This window comes from Castanea sativa, chromosome 11 (assembly GCF_040712315.1).
Source record: "Castanea sativa cultivar Marrone di Chiusa Pesio chromosome 11, ASM4071231v1".
In the NCBI taxonomy this organism is placed as follows: domain Eukaryota; kingdom Viridiplantae; phylum Streptophyta; class Magnoliopsida; order Fagales; family Fagaceae; genus Castanea; species Castanea sativa.
This window is the reverse complement of record NC_134023.1, coordinates 49,379,453-49,396,548: the sequence shown is the minus strand read 5'-3', so window position 1 is coordinate 49,396,548 and position 17,096 is coordinate 49,379,453. Positions and strand designations below refer to the sequence as shown.

Genomic DNA, 17,096 nt, shown 5'->3' with positions numbered 1-17,096 from the left:
GATGAGTATTGTTGATTAGATGTGATGAAAAGTATTTTATTTGATTTCAATATTAGTAAAACTCTATATTTGTGATATAGGAAATTGGATTTGTGGTAGTATGCAAGCGGGTGACTTGCATGGTGTTAAAAGGTGGTTTAAATACATATTTGGAGTGTTTTTCATTTCTTGCAAATTTGGATGAGTATTGTTGATTAGATGTGATGAAAAGTATTTTATTTGATTTCAATATTAGTAAAACTCTATACTTGTGATGTTGGAAATTGGATTTGTGATGGTATATTATGTTGGAGCAAGTTATTGGCTTACATGGTGTTATAAGATGGTTTAAATTCATATTAGGAGTGTTTTTAGTTTCTTGCAAATGTGAATGAATATTGTTGATTACATGTGATGAATAATATTTTATTTGATCTCAACACTTATAAGCATTATAGTTGTGATGTTTGTGATTGGTTTTATGGTGGGTTGTTGTGATGGAGCAAGCAGATGACTTGCATGGTGTTATAAGGTGGTTTAAATATTTATTGGAAGTGGTTTTTTTTTTTCATTTCTTACAAATGTGAATGAGTATTGTTAATTAGATGTGATGAATAGTATTTTATTTGATTTCAATACTTGTAAGCATTATAGTTGTGATGTTTGTGATTAGTTTTGTGGTGGGTTGTTGTGTTGGAGCAAGCGGGTGGCTTGCTTGGTGTTATAAGGTGGTTTAAATATTTATTGGTAGTGTTTTTCATTTCTTACAAATGTGAATGAGTATTGTTGATTAGATGTGATGAATAGTATTTTATTTGATTTCAATACTTGTAAGCATTATAGTTGTGATGTTTGAGATTGGTTTTGTGGTGGGCTGCTGAGTTGGAGTAAGCGGGTGACTTGCGTGGTATTGTAAGATGGTTTAAATTCATATTAAGAGTGTTTGATTGTGTAATATATATTTGTTTAAATATTAATATAGACTTGTGCATTCATGAATGTGATAGAACTTTATCTAAGTAGCTTATAGACTTAGATGCTAGAACACATTATGCATGAATTATCCTTATTTTACTAAAATAGAATTCACCTTGCAATTGTAGTCAAACATGGATAAAAGTTGGATGACAATGGGTAAGACACCTGATGACAGATTAAGTCATCCATATATTGAAGGGGTCAATGCATTTATTAATTTTGCAAGGGCGGTTGTGGACTTGAGTGGTAATATTTTGTTCCCATATATTCACTGTGTGAATTGCTATCGACAATCTCTTCATACTGTGTGTATCCATTTGCTTCATCGTGGGATAATGCAATCTTACATTAATTAGTATAATCATGGAGAATCTTGTGTATTGAACGAGAACATTCATGATAATGTAATGCCGAATGATGATGATATGGATGGTATCGATGCCTTGGTAGATGACCGAATTAGAGGGGAACCAAGAAATACAATCGAAGATGAGGAAGTACGTAATTTTAACAAATTTGAGGAAGATGAAAAGCGTGAGTTGTATCTGGATTGCACTGATTATAGTATCTTGAAGTTTGTTATATATACTCCACAAACAATTATACTTGTGGAGTGACCATCGCACTAAGGGTGTGCGATGGTAACCTTAAAATTTTGAAATCATTCTATGCTTGATTTAAAAGTAATGCTATAATCACAAATTATTTTACGACATTTTTACAATCCATTGATGTGGCAAATTCTTACTAATTCTAATCTGGACCCACTATTAACATCATATTTTTACTTACGAATAATTATTTGGAAAATACTAAAGCCATCAGCAATTTGTTAAAGTTTTGTAAAATAGTTTGTGATTGTCGCATTACTCTTAATTTAATAATTTCTTATAAGAATTTGAACAATGTGTATCTTTCTTATCTATACACTACCGCAACCTAATTGAAAGCTCCTAGTGGAATATTAGAACAATTGTTTTTGAAAGCTCTTTGTTTGATAGTTGTATATTTTATTTTTCCTTAGATCTATTATTGATCTGGCCCAAAACTTGGCCCATTGGATCTCTTTTTGTCTGACTTGGGGAACTCTGCCCATCAACTCCATCCCTTTTTGGGCTCATGTGGATGTTGATGGACAAGTTTCCTCTAGTCTCCCTTTATCTCATATGAATAAATTATCCTTATCCAAAAAAAAAAATAGCCGTGGAACTCAAAATTTTTTTTAGAGGGCAATATATTACATTGTTCTTACAGTAAATTTTTTTAAAAAAATATTGTTTAATAAATTAACTTTAACTCAACAAAGTTGAGTTATTCATTCTTTCATAGTACTAAAATCATTTATAATTGATTTTAAACTAAATTTTATCAAAGTCTTTTTCTATATACATGTATGGTTAAAAAATCATTAAAAAAAAAAACTCATTTGTCATCTTGTTGCAAAACTTTGTTTTGATAAGCATAATAGTTGAAAATGCACATTCAATAGTTACTAGGGGTATATAGAATATTCGCTTAACCTGCCAACCCGTCCGATATGCAGCTGATTCATCCACCTTGTGCGGGTCATTAAGATAGACGATTTGGGTTGGACGGGTTAGACCCCCCAAAATAGTGGATTAGGTTGGATTATGAATTGAAACATTGCCAGCCCGCTATAACCCGACCCACCCGCTTAATTATATATATATATATATATATATATATATATATATATATTAGTTCTTAATCAATTTACCTAATCAATTTTTACATCTAATCATTAATCAAGTCCTTAAACAAAATATAAAAAGTCAACATTAAAACTCTAAACTCACTTCAACCGTATACTACATACACCCTGTATTTAGCATTCACCTTTAGCCGCTTCGGTTCCTTCCCTCTTTCATGTTGTTTTATCTTTTTCTTCCTTAACCTTTTTGAAGCCTCTTTTTTTTTTTTTTTTTTTTTTAATCCCTTCAATTCTTCACCTTCGATCAGCTGTGTTCTCTCCTAGACAACCATATAAGTTTTTTTTTGTATCTATATTTTTATTGAGTATATTGTTTGTCTTTTTAATTTGGGTCTCATATATTCTTGTAAATCTTGAGACATGCATACCATTTTGAAGTTTATTTGTTATGTTGGTATGTTATTATTTTGAATCCTTGATGTGACTTTGGAAATGGTAAGACTTTGGGTTTATTGATTTAGTATTCCTCAGTTGGAAGGTAGCAGGTTACAGTTTTTTCTTTTTCTTTTTGTGGAGACATGGTCTATTAGAGATGAGATATCTCTTTTTCACTGATACTATGTTTGTGTTGGAATTGAGATTATTTAATGCAATCCACCTTCAGTTTTTTGTGTGCATTAGTTGTATTTTGAGATTATGCAATAATGAATTGTAGTTTGTGATAATTGTTTTTAAAAGAACATTGTTATATAATGCCAACCTACCCAACCCGCCTAACCTGCCAAGTTAAAACCATCAAAATTTGTAACCAATTAGCTAGATTTATACTTTGATGGGTCGGTGGTGGATTGAAATTTTCCCAACCCACTAGTAGCGAATTGAATAAAAATATTGGTCTTTACTTGCCAAATCTGACCCATGCACACCCCTAGTAATTACTATTGAAACATGAAGAGTAAATTAGTGAATCTTTGAGGCTTATTGGAGGGTTAAAGTTTTATATTTAGATGATTTAGTAATAATAGCTTCCGGACCTTAAAACACTTTTTCTCTTAAAATATTGTCAAGTGAACCTCAATAATGAATTTTATAAAACAAATAAGAAAAATGTTGAATATATACGTGACTGTGAAAGTCTCACATGGAGAAAAAGTAAAAAATAAAAAATAAATACAAAATTGAGAAATATAATATAATATTTAGGTGTAACCAAAAAATTGCGCTTAGAAATATCAGTAGTGTGGGGGGTAAAAAGACCCTGATGGGAATGTGGGCCTTTGGGCTATGCTAAAGAAGGCCGACCTATTCTTGGGTTTAGAATTTGTTAGTACTACGGGTCGGCCCACACGCTGAGGATCCGAGGATCCAGCCGATGGTGAATATCTCCTCGGACGGACACTGGAGAACCAGGGACTTCATGGTAAAGGTTAGGGAATGACACGGTCAAGACCAATGGTTAAAAGGGGTGAACCCTTGAATGTCCTGGAAGCACCGATGTTAGAGAAATACCAAAGATAAAGGCTGCCACCTCCACATTAAAGACCCTGCACCTACCACCCTGGCCGCATTAATGGGGAAGTGACACCTGAACAGTGGAAGGGAAACTTCTGGTTACTATTCAAAGGCACTGAGAAAAGAAATATCTAGGCTAAGGGGGAGTTGGGGCAACACGTGTACAAAGTATCAAAAAGAGGAGTATTTAAAGAGCAATCTAGAACAGGAATAGGGATTCCCTTTTTTGTAATCTAAAAGAAAAAGAAAAAAGAGAAAGAGATAATATAAGAACAGCTCTCGGTTTACGTCCGAGCGGGTTGAAGAACAATATTCCTTGTTGTTTTTCAAGTGTTTACAATCTTTGGCTTGTCATTTAATCCTCAGACACTTCTAACCTGGGTTTCAAGCCCACACTCTACAAATTCATATTGTTTAAGGCTCATTGGGCCTGAGCTCATAACTGTTCTTGGGGCCAGGTGCAATTGTGCGCTTACAAGTAGGATAACACCATAGTATTTTTTTATTTTTTTATTTCACTCTATCCCATTCTAAATATTTCTCAATTTCGATCTCTCCCGGTCCCCCTTTGATTTCAAAATCAAGTGTAATTTACACAATAGTAAATTATTAGTACTTTTAGAAATGCAATTTACCACTACTGCTCTCATTTAGTGCGGTGGTTACTCTACAAGTATAAATACTTGAGGAGTGTGGAGGGTAAGGGTCGGAGTTTAAGTCTCTAAGAGGGAGCTTCACACACATATACATTTAGATTAAATCAGAGTAAAAATTCTATCTTGTGTCAAAAAAGAAGTACAATTTACTGTACAATAGAACTATATGTGATTATAACATTCTAACAGTACCAGTAAATGTAGTTCCAAGATAAGTATGTACTGTTTCTTGGGATACTACATAAAGTTAGACATTACTATAATTTCTGCTTGTACAGTTAAAGTATCATATGGGCTTTAGGCACAAGGATGTAGAAAAAGACAAAATAATGGACCTAGCAATACTTGGGCTTGCTATTTCCATCTGGCTTGGACTTTTAGAAAGCAATGTTAACGAATTAAAACAGTATTAGTATTGATAATAACATGTCTCAAATTGCAACAATGATATTCCCAAATTAAAACCAAAAGTAGTTCCAAGATATGAACTGTTACTAATTAGGATCTACTTAACAGTAGACATAACAATAATTTCTGCTTCTACAATTATAGTATCATTTACTAGGAATCCCTTAAATGCATCATGGAGGTCATTCAAAAATATAAATTGTCGAAACCCCCAGCCCGCTGAGTTAGAAAACCATTGTTTACCTGTAAAGAAAAAAATTTAAACAAATTACGCTTACAGGAAAGAATTACATAGTGAAGAAAGGAAACCCAAGTTCGACTATACTTATATCAAGCATGTTGAAAGGACGCGCCCTCTTCTCCCATCATTAAAATGAAAATGATTAAACATTTGAATTACCTAGTCTTTCCATGTGATTTCTTTGGACTTGGTTCCTTATTCGTAGCTTATATTCTGCATAAATTTTGTGCTCAGATTGAATACAGTCGCATAAAGTGATGTAGATGGATATCGTTTCGGGTATTTGATCAGTATCTCCTTTAGGATAGACCTTTAACTTCGTGGATTCAGTAAAAAGAGTTGTAGACAACGGCTTGTAAGTCCAGTAAAAAATAGCTTTCCCTTTTATAACAATAAAAATGAAACTAACAATAAAAATACAAAAATAAAGAGCAATGGTTATTACACACATGCATGTTTTTAACTGAAATGTATATGGTGTGTGTGAGAGTTATTTCCCCAAAAAAATATACCATTTTAAACCCTCAACAGTGAATTCTTGAGAACAGTAAAAGCTTTCATCTAGTGTTGAAAACTTTTCAATCTTCCAAGTCATAGTACGGTTTGGGGGTTCTCTAATCATGGAAATACACTGTCGTTTGTTACTTCGCTCATAAACAGAAACCTCTACGCCAAATACACAACAATCATTGACAAGGTATCCTTGAGACGGATCATTGAAAGTGTCAACGGGAAGAACTTTGGCAAAGCCCCATTCATTCTTTAGGTCATTGAATCTTCTAATTGTCCCAAAAGAGTCTACACGTACCCAAAAGAAGATATATAACAAACAAAATCATGAAAAATAATAATATTAAGCATGCATATCTGTTGGGAGAGTACAAACCTTGAATGGTCAAGTACATGTCCCGAATCTGATCAAACAAGAAAAATTTGAAGCTAGCATTAACCTCCCAACCGAGAGGAAGTTTTTCTGTCTCAGCAATTGCCAAGTAAAGAGAGATGTGACCAGTCCCAATGATTTTCGCCTTTCCTCTTGGATAGAGATACAACCTCCTAGAAAAAAAAGAGACGACTGACTAAGCAAATACTAGCAATTTGATGGAACAAACAATTACGAAGATCGAGCATTAGAGTCCACCATTTATGCCGGCAAGCTTCAAAAACACAGGACTCAAACTTTTCAAGTACAGCCTGGGACAGTAAAGAGTATGACTCTTATCTTAAGTGAAAAATGAGCTGGAGGTAAATCCCTTGTTGATCTTGTAACTGCTGCAATAGAATATTTAATATTAAGAGGCAAACTATAAATATTGGGTAATGAAAATCATTATAAATATTGGGTAAGTATTGAAAATATTTATTAACCCCAATCACATTGTCTAACAACAAGGCTCATAGATGAGAAAACGATTATTGAAAGAAACATTAATTGAAAACAAAAGAATGAAAAAATAAAAAATTAATATGCAAAAATTTCTTTGGAATCGTGCATTAACAACTGCATATATTCGGCCTGTTACATATTCGAACTCTTATTTCATTTCTTTTTTAATGGTTTTCAATTATAACTTGAAATTACAGTAACTTAATTAAAGTATGTGGATAGAATCATAAATTTTAAGTTTCAATGACTAATACTGCTTGGCATGCAGCGGACAACGTTTATTAATTTCAAAATGAACAATTTAGTAAACCCATTTTCTCAACAAAAAAAAAAAACCAACTTTCAAAATACTATAACTTATTTGCAGTACGTGGATAGAATCATAATTCTTAAGTTTCAATGTCTAATATAGCTTGGCATGGTGTGGACAACATTTATTAATTTCAAAATGAACAATTATCAAGTAATAAATCCATTTAACTTCCACAGCTTAGAGTATACTTAAATTTATCACATATACAACACTAACAAATACCATAATTCAAAACTGGTAAAACCTGTGAGTTCTTTTGTACTACATTCATGCATTTCATTCTAGGTTTTTTTTTTTAAAAAAAAAATAATAAAATAGAAAAAAAAATAGTATTAAACATCACCAAGTGTGTAATTAAGGTTGGCCAATGAAAGTTACATTTCATGACTTGTACCTTGTTTAGCTTAGATGAGCTATTTTCTTGCACTTTTCTAGTTTGTGTTATGTAATACTTAATTATGTGAGTTGTTTATGGTTTTTAAACATATGCTCTTGATTTTGATGTCACATTCTTTTGATTTTAAGGATTAAAAAATCTTAGGAAAAAGACATAAATAACCATCTCACTACTGTTACTTGCCAATCATGAACATCTGTGTACAAATCATAAAAGCCGTGTTCAGTAAGGTGTAACATTTGCATAGCAAGATTAAACAAGGTGTTGATTTCAAAAAGAATAAGAAAATCAAAAGAAAAAGAAAAGCAAAAAGAAAAATAAAATACTTTTACATAATTGCAAACGTGTTTTCTAAAAGATGTGGGAGTTATATGATATAACTTTTTAGGTGATAGTCACTTTCAAACTAATGTGGCTGAAGTTGTAGAAAATTTGTTTAATTACTATTTACGTATCACCTTTTATGTATCTTATACACTTACTAGTTGCACACACTTCACGCAAATCTTTGTTAAATACTATACATGTGATTTTTTAGGAGAAAAGTTTTGAATCTTGATAAATAATTGATTTAGTTGAAGAGAATGTGGCTTTTGAAAACATTTGAGAACAAAAATATGTCTAGAATAGGTGTTAGACATTGCTCAAAGTGATTCAAGTCCAGTCTTAAGAACATTCAAGTTGCAAAAATAGGCATTAAATTTCAGTGAAACTCGATTGATCAAAGGACATGCTCGACCAATTGAAAATTGCAAAAAAACAGATACTGTAGAATTTTTAATTAGGCCCAAGCTTGTGAAAACAGTTAGGGTTTCAGTCCAACATTTCTAAGTATAAAAGGAACACGCTAATTACATTGTGAAGACTCTTAGAAGACCTTTGAGTTACTCCTGTGAGATCTAGGAGGTTCTGTGCCTTCTAACTTTACAAGTATCTACCGAGACAAGATCTACAATCAAGTGTCGGTGTAATCTAGTTCTTGCTACAAGATCAACAAGTGGTGATCTGAAATCTTTGAGTGAGATCTCAAAGTCATAAGCGTGATAGCTTGTGTACTGTAAATCTAAGAGAAAAGAATTTATGGATTCGGAGCTTAAACGTGGTCATGTTAGTAAGTTACTACTGGGGGTAGCGATAGATTTAGGGTTAAATATTATTGTAAAAACTTCAATTCTCTATTAGTGGACTTGTTTTCCTTTAGAATATGTCAAGTTAAATCCTCTCCAAGTTTTTTACCTTGAAATTATTGGTGTTATTGGTTTCCCTAGGTAATCGTATCGTTGCCTTATTTATTTTTCCACACTGCATGATATGATTTAATTCTGTTTAACCTAAATCTGAATAATAAACCTAACTATTAACTTGATTGATTAATTAGGTTAAGCTATAAAGTTGTAATTTACAACTATATTTTATGTTGACTTTATTCCATGACAAAAAATATTGTAATTGCTTTAATTTGTTTCCTTGTATTTTTGTGGGATTCTATTGTATTGGGTTTAGTATGAAGTTGGTGAAGACTCAAGCTTAATTGAAGATTAGTGCATTTCGCGACTAGCTCGCGAGAAGGGTTCCCGCGAAAAGAGCATGTGAGAAGCACATGATTGGAAGCTGAAAAGTCGTGTCAGGTTGTCAATTTCGCGAGTATTTTGTGGGTAAGGCCTTCCCGCGAGATACCCGCGAAACTCTCTGCTTGGAGGTTTTTTAACTGTGACTTTCTTACCCTTCACCTATACTATATATATCCTCATTACCCACAGAAATTGTAAAGAGGCCATTCAGAGAGAAAAAAAAACCTAGATAAGTTCTCTACAACACACACACACACACATCTTTTAGAAAGAGAGCTACTAATCCTTAGTGAGAAATCATCCTAGTCTCTTCTCCTTCCCTCTCCCATTATCATACCTTAAGAGGAGATTTGTACCCAAACACAACTCACACATTTTCAGAGTGTAGAGAGTATTTTAGAGCTTGGGAAGTTTTGGGGATTTGCCAAAAGAAGCCGGTGAGGCTTGGCGGAGGCAATCAGGCGTATTGCGAGATCTAGAAAGCTAGACAAGACACGGTTCCAAGAAGCCTTGTTGGAGTAAGAGCTTAGAGGGCTTAGGTACATTGAGTAGATTAGGCTCAGAGAGTCTCTTGCTATTTGTGTATTCCAACTTATTATCTAATGAATTGATTTACCGCTTGGAGGGTGGCGGAGAGGTTTTTCGCCAAGTTCTTCGGCTTCCTCTTCGATAATATGTCGGCGCGTTATCTTGTGTTTGCATCTCTCTTCCCTTACTCTTATGCTTTATTTTTATTGTTTTTTTTTTTTTTTGTTCATGGTTATGCACTAGAGTAGTATCAGTTGTTTACGCTTCATTTACTCTTGTTTCCACACTTAGATAAGTTAGAGTAAAATCAACCAAGCCGTAATTTTTTATTTTGGAATTTAAATAGCTCTTGTATTTTTAACACAAATCCGAACTTTCATAAACAGTCTCTGTTTTAAGGGGTCTAAGCAAACAAACAATTTTTTTTTAATTTTTTTTTTATGAAATTTCTTTCCTAATTCACAAAGTAGTACACAAATCTACCAAAACACATATATTCCTTTTTTCTTTTTCTTTTTGAAACAATATTCCAATTCAAATAAACCAAAATAATAATTATAACTCAATTAGTTGCCACAAATTTTAATTGAGGGTAGAAGGATTAATATTAGTAACAGATGTGAACTTTAGATATGAAAAATTACAACAAAAAAAAAAAAAAAAAGAAGAAAACTTATGAGATGAACTCTCTCTCCAAAATATATATGTGTGTGTGTGTATTATGAGACAAAAATGACAACTCATCAAAGCTAAAAGATGTAATTTGTACAAATGTTTATTGTTTTAGATGATCGAGATAAGTCCTCCATTAATTTCCCTGATAATAAGTAATAATCAATGATAGGGATTGGAAGACCGACACACACCAAAAAAACCTATAATCCTCATAATATGATCATATTCTTTTCATTTGTTATGCCCACTTCAATATCTCGCCAGCTCGCGAACGGATTTAAGAAATCATCGTTATTTTAATACTTAAATCTTTTGAAAGAGTAGAGTGGAAATTAAACAACTCATATATATAATCTATTTTATTTCCTTCTCTCCAATTATATTCTATTTTCTTTTCTTCTTTTTACTTGGTGAATTTCTTTGATGTATTTTTTTTTATTGATATATTAATTTTTCTAGGATGAAGATAAGGTTTAAACAAAATGGGAAAAAAGAACATTACTATTACTATTATCTTTCAAAATTAATATAAAAAAATTAATAGAACCTTAAATATTTTATATAATAATTTATTCTCCTTCATAAAATTTGTGCAATATGCAATAAAAGAAATGGTATAGTTACATGCTAACATAAAATTTACATTAGTAAGCTTGGTGTCTTTTTTTTTTTTTTTTTTTGAGACTAGCTTGGTGTCTATCTAACTATTGAAGATCGTTTTTTTAAAATTTAAATCTTTAGAAAGAGTAGACGGGAAATTAAAAAAACTCCCATGGATTGGAGTTTCGGAAGTTTGGAGTTCTCTTCATACATTTAAAGTATATGCCATCAAAGAGTTCCAACTTAAAGTAGGAAAAAAATAAATCGCAATAATGATGTACTTTTATAAAATATCTAGGAGGAAAACATACCGGGTGCCTTGTTTGGGTTGTTGACAGGAGCACCGCTGGACTCGTTGCTACTGTCAGCCATGTCTTTGGAATTAGTTTCTTGAAAAAATAATGGTAATTGGCATTATTTATAGAGAGAAAAAAATGGTCATGGGTGCTCCACAAATTGCTATAGCACTTTACGCATCATGGAATCTGTACATGTGATTTGTTGGAAGAAAAGAATAATTAAGGGATTAACGGATCAGGATGCAAGATACACAAAGGGAAATCAGTGGTAATTGGCATTAAGGGATTGATGCCTATTTTCAATGGAGAGAAAAAGGAGAATTAAATGAAGGTATTTTCTTTCGCGATCCGCATAAAAATTATGATAATACAAAATCTCATTGAATAGATGGAGCTTCAACAATACTATAGTCTATAGGACTTTACGCATCATAAAACTTCGCAAACGGAACCATACGAATCACTTGTTAAAAGCATGGGTATCATCTGTTGAAAGGAAAGAATAAGACGATGCCTCATTGAAGTTTATGAGACTTCAACAATACCATAGCACTTTATGCATCCTGAAACTTTGCACACGGAACCGTACGCATGATTTGTTGAAAGGAAAGAATAAAGAAGGGATCCATATTCCATATGCAAGATACAAGGACCAATGATTATTTTGACTAGAGGGATAGGAGTCGAATCAAAGGAATATAGTTTCTTTTGGGGTTCACAAAAACAAAATTATGATAAGACGAAACTTCGTTACAGTTCAGAGAACAAATTCATATGCTTTCATGTTGTCATATTTTATGTATAGGTTTGTCTATCAGAAATTTGGTAAAAATGAATAATTGGATTAATTATCAAAATGGTAAATTATATATTTGGTCTCTGTTCTTTACACCATATTTCAATTTAGTTCTTAATCTTTATATCATATTTCAATTTAGTTCCTAACATTTAAATTATGTCAATTTGGTCCCTAACCTTTCAGTGTTGTGTCAATTTAGTTACTGTCGCTATCTCTTAGATGGAAAAGTTTGGCGTGTCAAATAGTCTAAATAGTTTTTTTTTTTTTTTAAATTGCCACATCAACTGCCACCTAGACTAACACGTTAGTTTTTTTTTTTTTGAGACAACACGTCAATTTTTTTTTAGAAAACCAAAATCAAATCTTTTTAATTTGATAATAAATTTTACTTATTTTGTTAGACAAGGGTAGACCCATCTAAAACACTATCTCCCTAAAATCCAAAATCCCTAACGTGAGGACAACGACACCTTCTCCTTCCTTCCAGCGGCACCAAGTTCATCTCTCTCTCTCTCTTAATTAGTAAAAATTCCTACGGAATAAACTAAATGGAAACTGTTGTCACTTCATATGTTATGACATCTGGGTGTAATTTTTGCAAATTATTTTTCTCTTAACATGTTTTCAAATATGTTTCTAAAGCTTTTGATAATTTTTAGTGTTTACTATTTGAATCAAATAATTAATATAGAATTTATCTACAAATAGTTTGTTATCAATTTAGTTCAAATTTATTATGATTTATTTGTGTTTTTCCTGAGCAATGATTTAGTCTTTTTTTGCTCTTAATTGAAAACCAAAGGAAGAGAAACGGTAGAATCGGATAGAGTAGAAGCATAGCAATGGACCCATAGGGAAAAAACAGTTTCATGAAACACAACATCCCTGGAAATGAAACAGTGTAGGATTGAAGATCAAATAGCTTATAACCTTTCACAATCAAAGGATATCTAAGAAAAACACACTTCCTAGCCTTGGGAGAAAACTTATTTCTAGTTTGAGCAATAGTAGAGGCAAAAGAAAGACAACCAAAGACCTTGAGATGACCATAATCTGGAGGTTTGTGAAAAAGAAGTTCAAAAGAGGTTTTATCATTCAACAAGGGTGAAGGTAGTTTGCTGATCAGATAAACTGCATTTAGAACACAATCACCTCAAAACTAGATTGGAAGGTGAGATTGTGATGAGAATCAACAAGCATTCAAGGATCCATTGCATGTTCCAGTTGGGCCTATTACAAGAGCAAGATCCAAGAAGACCCAAGAAGTACTTAATGGGCTGATTCAAGAGATTTGGGCTGATTCTCACGCAGGATGTTCCAAGCTTGGCCCAAAGGAAGATGAAAGTGTAGTAAATTTAATTCAAGCTATTTAGGGCTAATCTGACTTAATTGGGAGTGATTTATGGCATGAATTAATGGCTGATTGACTTTCCAGCTCTGTATCAGTTAGGGCAGATTTTTTCCTATTTTGGATCTGCTAATTTCAGACCAAATCAGCTTTTATTTAGGGTTTTATTATTTAGTACGTTTTTTAGGTATTTTCCTTGTTTTTAGGTGCATTTAATGCTTTTTAGGTCAAACTTGATTCCTGATATGGTAAGGTATCAATTAGAAGTTATTTCAGAATATATTTTCTTGTCTGTCAAGTTTTGTGGAGTCCTTAAATAGGCTCTGAAGTCTGTAAACGTTTTTAAGATTATTATTGAATAAAATTCAGAAAAGGTGAGGCTTTGCTCTCTTTTGGTTCTTCAAGAACTGTGAACTTATCAAGGATTCTTCCTTGTGGCGTTCAAACTTTATACCTTTGGTTCGTGATTCTTTATAATCATTGGGTCAAGGTCAATTTATACCTTTGGTTCGCGTTTCGATTATAAACGTTGGGTCAGGGTTTCTATCATAAATCTGATTTTTAGCTTTCCTGGGTTAAATATTCCAATATTTTTGTTGGGTCTCAAAGCGTGTCGATTGAGGTTCGCATCAGATTGTATTTGTAAGGCTCTAGCTATGGAAAGTAAGTGTTGGTGTTTTCTCTCCACAATAGAGTTTCGTTGTGGAGTATAAACATAACTATGTTGATGGATTATACCATCAACATTAAAGAACTCTGGCATATGAAATTCCATACCATTATCAGTTCTTATAGCTTTGATTCTTAGTTCAAATTGAGCATGTACCATGGTATAAAAAGAGAGAATTAATTGCCTAACTTCAGACTTGGACTTCCACTACAAGAAATATGTACTATTGCGGTGGTTATTTTGCGATAGGTGCAAAAATTGCCGCTATATGTCACCAATTGTGGCGTTTTTTGTGACCGCCGCTGTACATAGGGTCTATTGCGGCATTTTTTGGGACCGCCACTATATGTATAGTCTTTTGCAGCGCCCTACAGCGGTGGGACATAAAACCGCGGCAATATATATGTTTTAGCAGCAATAACTTAGATATAGCGGCGCTCTTGAAACTCGCCCAATAAATACTTCATTTTGTGCAGATGCTATAGTGACGATAAAGAAAAACGCCACAATATGCAAGTTGTAGCGGTGTTTGCATGACTATCGCAATAGGTACTCCTTTTTGCGGTGGTCTATAGCGGCAAGTTGGACCGCCGCTATAGACCTTCTAAATCACCACCTCTCCCTAAACCTTCCCTCTGTTTTGTTTTTTTTTTTTGACTTTTCATTTTTGCCAAAAACACTATATCTCTCTATCTCTCATTCACTGTATCTCTATCTCATTCACTTCAGAGACCCAAAATCCCGGCTCTCCCTCGCAGACCCAAAATCCCATCCAAACACTATCTATCTTTTAAACCCTATCTCTCTCTCTCTCTCTCTCTCTCTAGCTCTCTCTCTCTCTTTCTCTCACTCTCCCTTACAGACCCAAAATCCCACCATTGCTACTGTCTTCACAACAACCCCACCACCACCACCACCAAACCACGTCAACTCAATGGCCGCCACCTAGCAACTCCAAACCACCTCGTCGCCGCCACCTCATTTCAATCCACCTCATGAGTTTTTATTTTTTTTATTATCTGATGTGTTATGTTCAATGTGTTATCTGTTTTTTTGTTGTTTGTTTGGTAATATATTAGGATGTGTTCTAGTCAAAAATGAAATTATTCCTCTGAATTCTTTGATTCTTTAATTTTTGAAATGGATTATTGATGTTGGGCTTGTTTATCGGGTTGATTGTGTGAAGAAAAGGAAATGAAATTTGAGCCAAAGTTGTTCAATTTTTCTCTCTCTTTAGGGAAATTGTGAGATTATCATAATGTTTAGACTATGATGAATGGGGAGTGAATATGCTTATAAACTTCTCAAACTGATATGCCATTCAAAAGGTGGAAGCACTCTCCTTCAACTTAGAGCATTATAGCACATTTATCATCAAATTATAAGGGTTTCTTTAGCTGTAAATTCTATTATAGGTCACTTGTTACTGCTCTGTAGTATTCTACAATCTGTCTTGGGCATTGTGTTTTAAATTTATTGCAGAGATTTATGCCATTAACAGATTCACCATTAGTTGTCTATTTTCATAGAGATGGCTATGCAATTAGCAGAAAATATGTTACCTAAATATTTAAGCTATTCCTGAAAGGAAAACAAATTGATTCATTAATTGTAGCAAACATTGATAACAATGGTCTTAGCAAGCTATTTGTTATATGAAAAACTTGTAGGACAACCTAAACTTATTTAAACTTGTATGTGTGGATAAATCTTTGTATTTTTGAGTATTATGAATGGATTATTTGTTGTGAGCATCTTGAATTTGTTTTGAATTCTATGGCAAGTTGTGATTAAAAGCTCAGTGTTATATTTAGTCCCTAGCAAAGTAAAGGAAAATCATACTGTAACTAGTCCTTAGCAAGGGAAGATCCTAGAAAAGGGACAGTGCACATTTGGTAGCTTCTTAGCAAGGAAGTATACCACTAAGGATTTGAAAAGGGAGCTCCTTAGCATAGGAGTGCACCATTAGGTTCCAAAGGAGCCACCTTTAAGAAAAGGAATAAAAAGGGAGTTCCAATCCCAAAAAAAGGACAACACAACCCTATCAACGAGGTGTAAGCGTTAATCACGAAAAAAGCTTAGGAAATTATTTATAGAATGGTGTTGATATATCATAATGGCTCACAATATAATGATATTTTCTATACGAAATATTTGATGTTAAAAATATAGATGGTTTGAAAGTTATATATTTGTTGTATGAATTATTCATTTAAAAGGTTTGTTCTCACGTCCCAATGTTAGTAAATTCTACTTATTGAGTTATCTCATCCCCTATTTATTCTCCCTTACAAATACATTAGAGGAATTATTGGAGTAGAGATTCTTGGAAGACAACAGTTACAAATTATTTTATGGAACTAAGGATTTTATGATTATTTTTATGATATTAAGTATTGTACTAGAGAATTATTTTGTGAATATTTTATCTTTGGTGGGATTAGAGCTTTGACAACTGTGATGAAATTTTAGGTTGTTAGTTGCCTTTATTTAATATTTTATGGATTATTTAGATTGAATAGACTTTTATTATTTATGATTTTGGGGCATTACAGTCGCATGAACATAAGTAAATGGACATCGATCAGTTTTAGTATTTCATCAATTTCTCCTTTGGGACAGACCATTAACTTCCTGGATTCAATGAAAAGAGTTGGAAACAATAGCTTACAAGTCCAGTCTAGTATAATTAGCTTCCCTTTTTATAACACATAAAAGTGCAACTTCCAACAATAATATTAATAATAAGGGTCATGCTAACGGGTACCCTTAAGGCAATGGTTAACAATTTATTTTAGAAAAATTTTGACACCACTTTTATGAAAAATGAAAAAACTGTTAACATAATTTTTTAAAAAAATAAATTATTAATCATTATTCTAAGGGCATTTGTCAGTATTTTTTTAATAATAATATCATTTTAAACCTTCAACCGTGAATTCTTGAGAAGAGTAGAACTTTTTATCCAATTTTGAAAGGTGTTCAGTCCTCCAAGTAAACGTACGGTTTGCAGGTTCTTTAATCATGGAAACAAACTCTCGTTTGCGAATTGCGACTACGCTC

At 32.8% G+C, this 17,096-nt stretch overlaps 1 protein-coding gene across 1 annotated transcript; it reads right to left on the bottom strand.

The window, feature by feature from the left end:
- Window positions 1-5,234: 5,234 nt before the first annotated feature.
- Window positions 5,235-14,192, bottom strand: LOC142616639 (uncharacterized). The gene is made up of 7 exons (XM_075789451.1): window positions 14,102-14,192; window positions 13,052-13,146; window positions 6,588-6,640; window positions 6,333-6,502; window positions 5,959-6,244; window positions 5,606-5,850; window positions 5,235-5,448 (listed from the first exon to the last, which is right to left on the bottom strand). The coding sequence occupies exons 1-7, from the start codon at window positions 14,190-14,192 to the stop codon at window positions 5,303-5,305; spliced, it is 1,086 nt and encodes a 361-aa protein (XP_075645566.1). The 3' UTR covers window positions 5,235-5,302.
- Window positions 14,193-17,096: the final 2,904 nt, after the last annotated feature.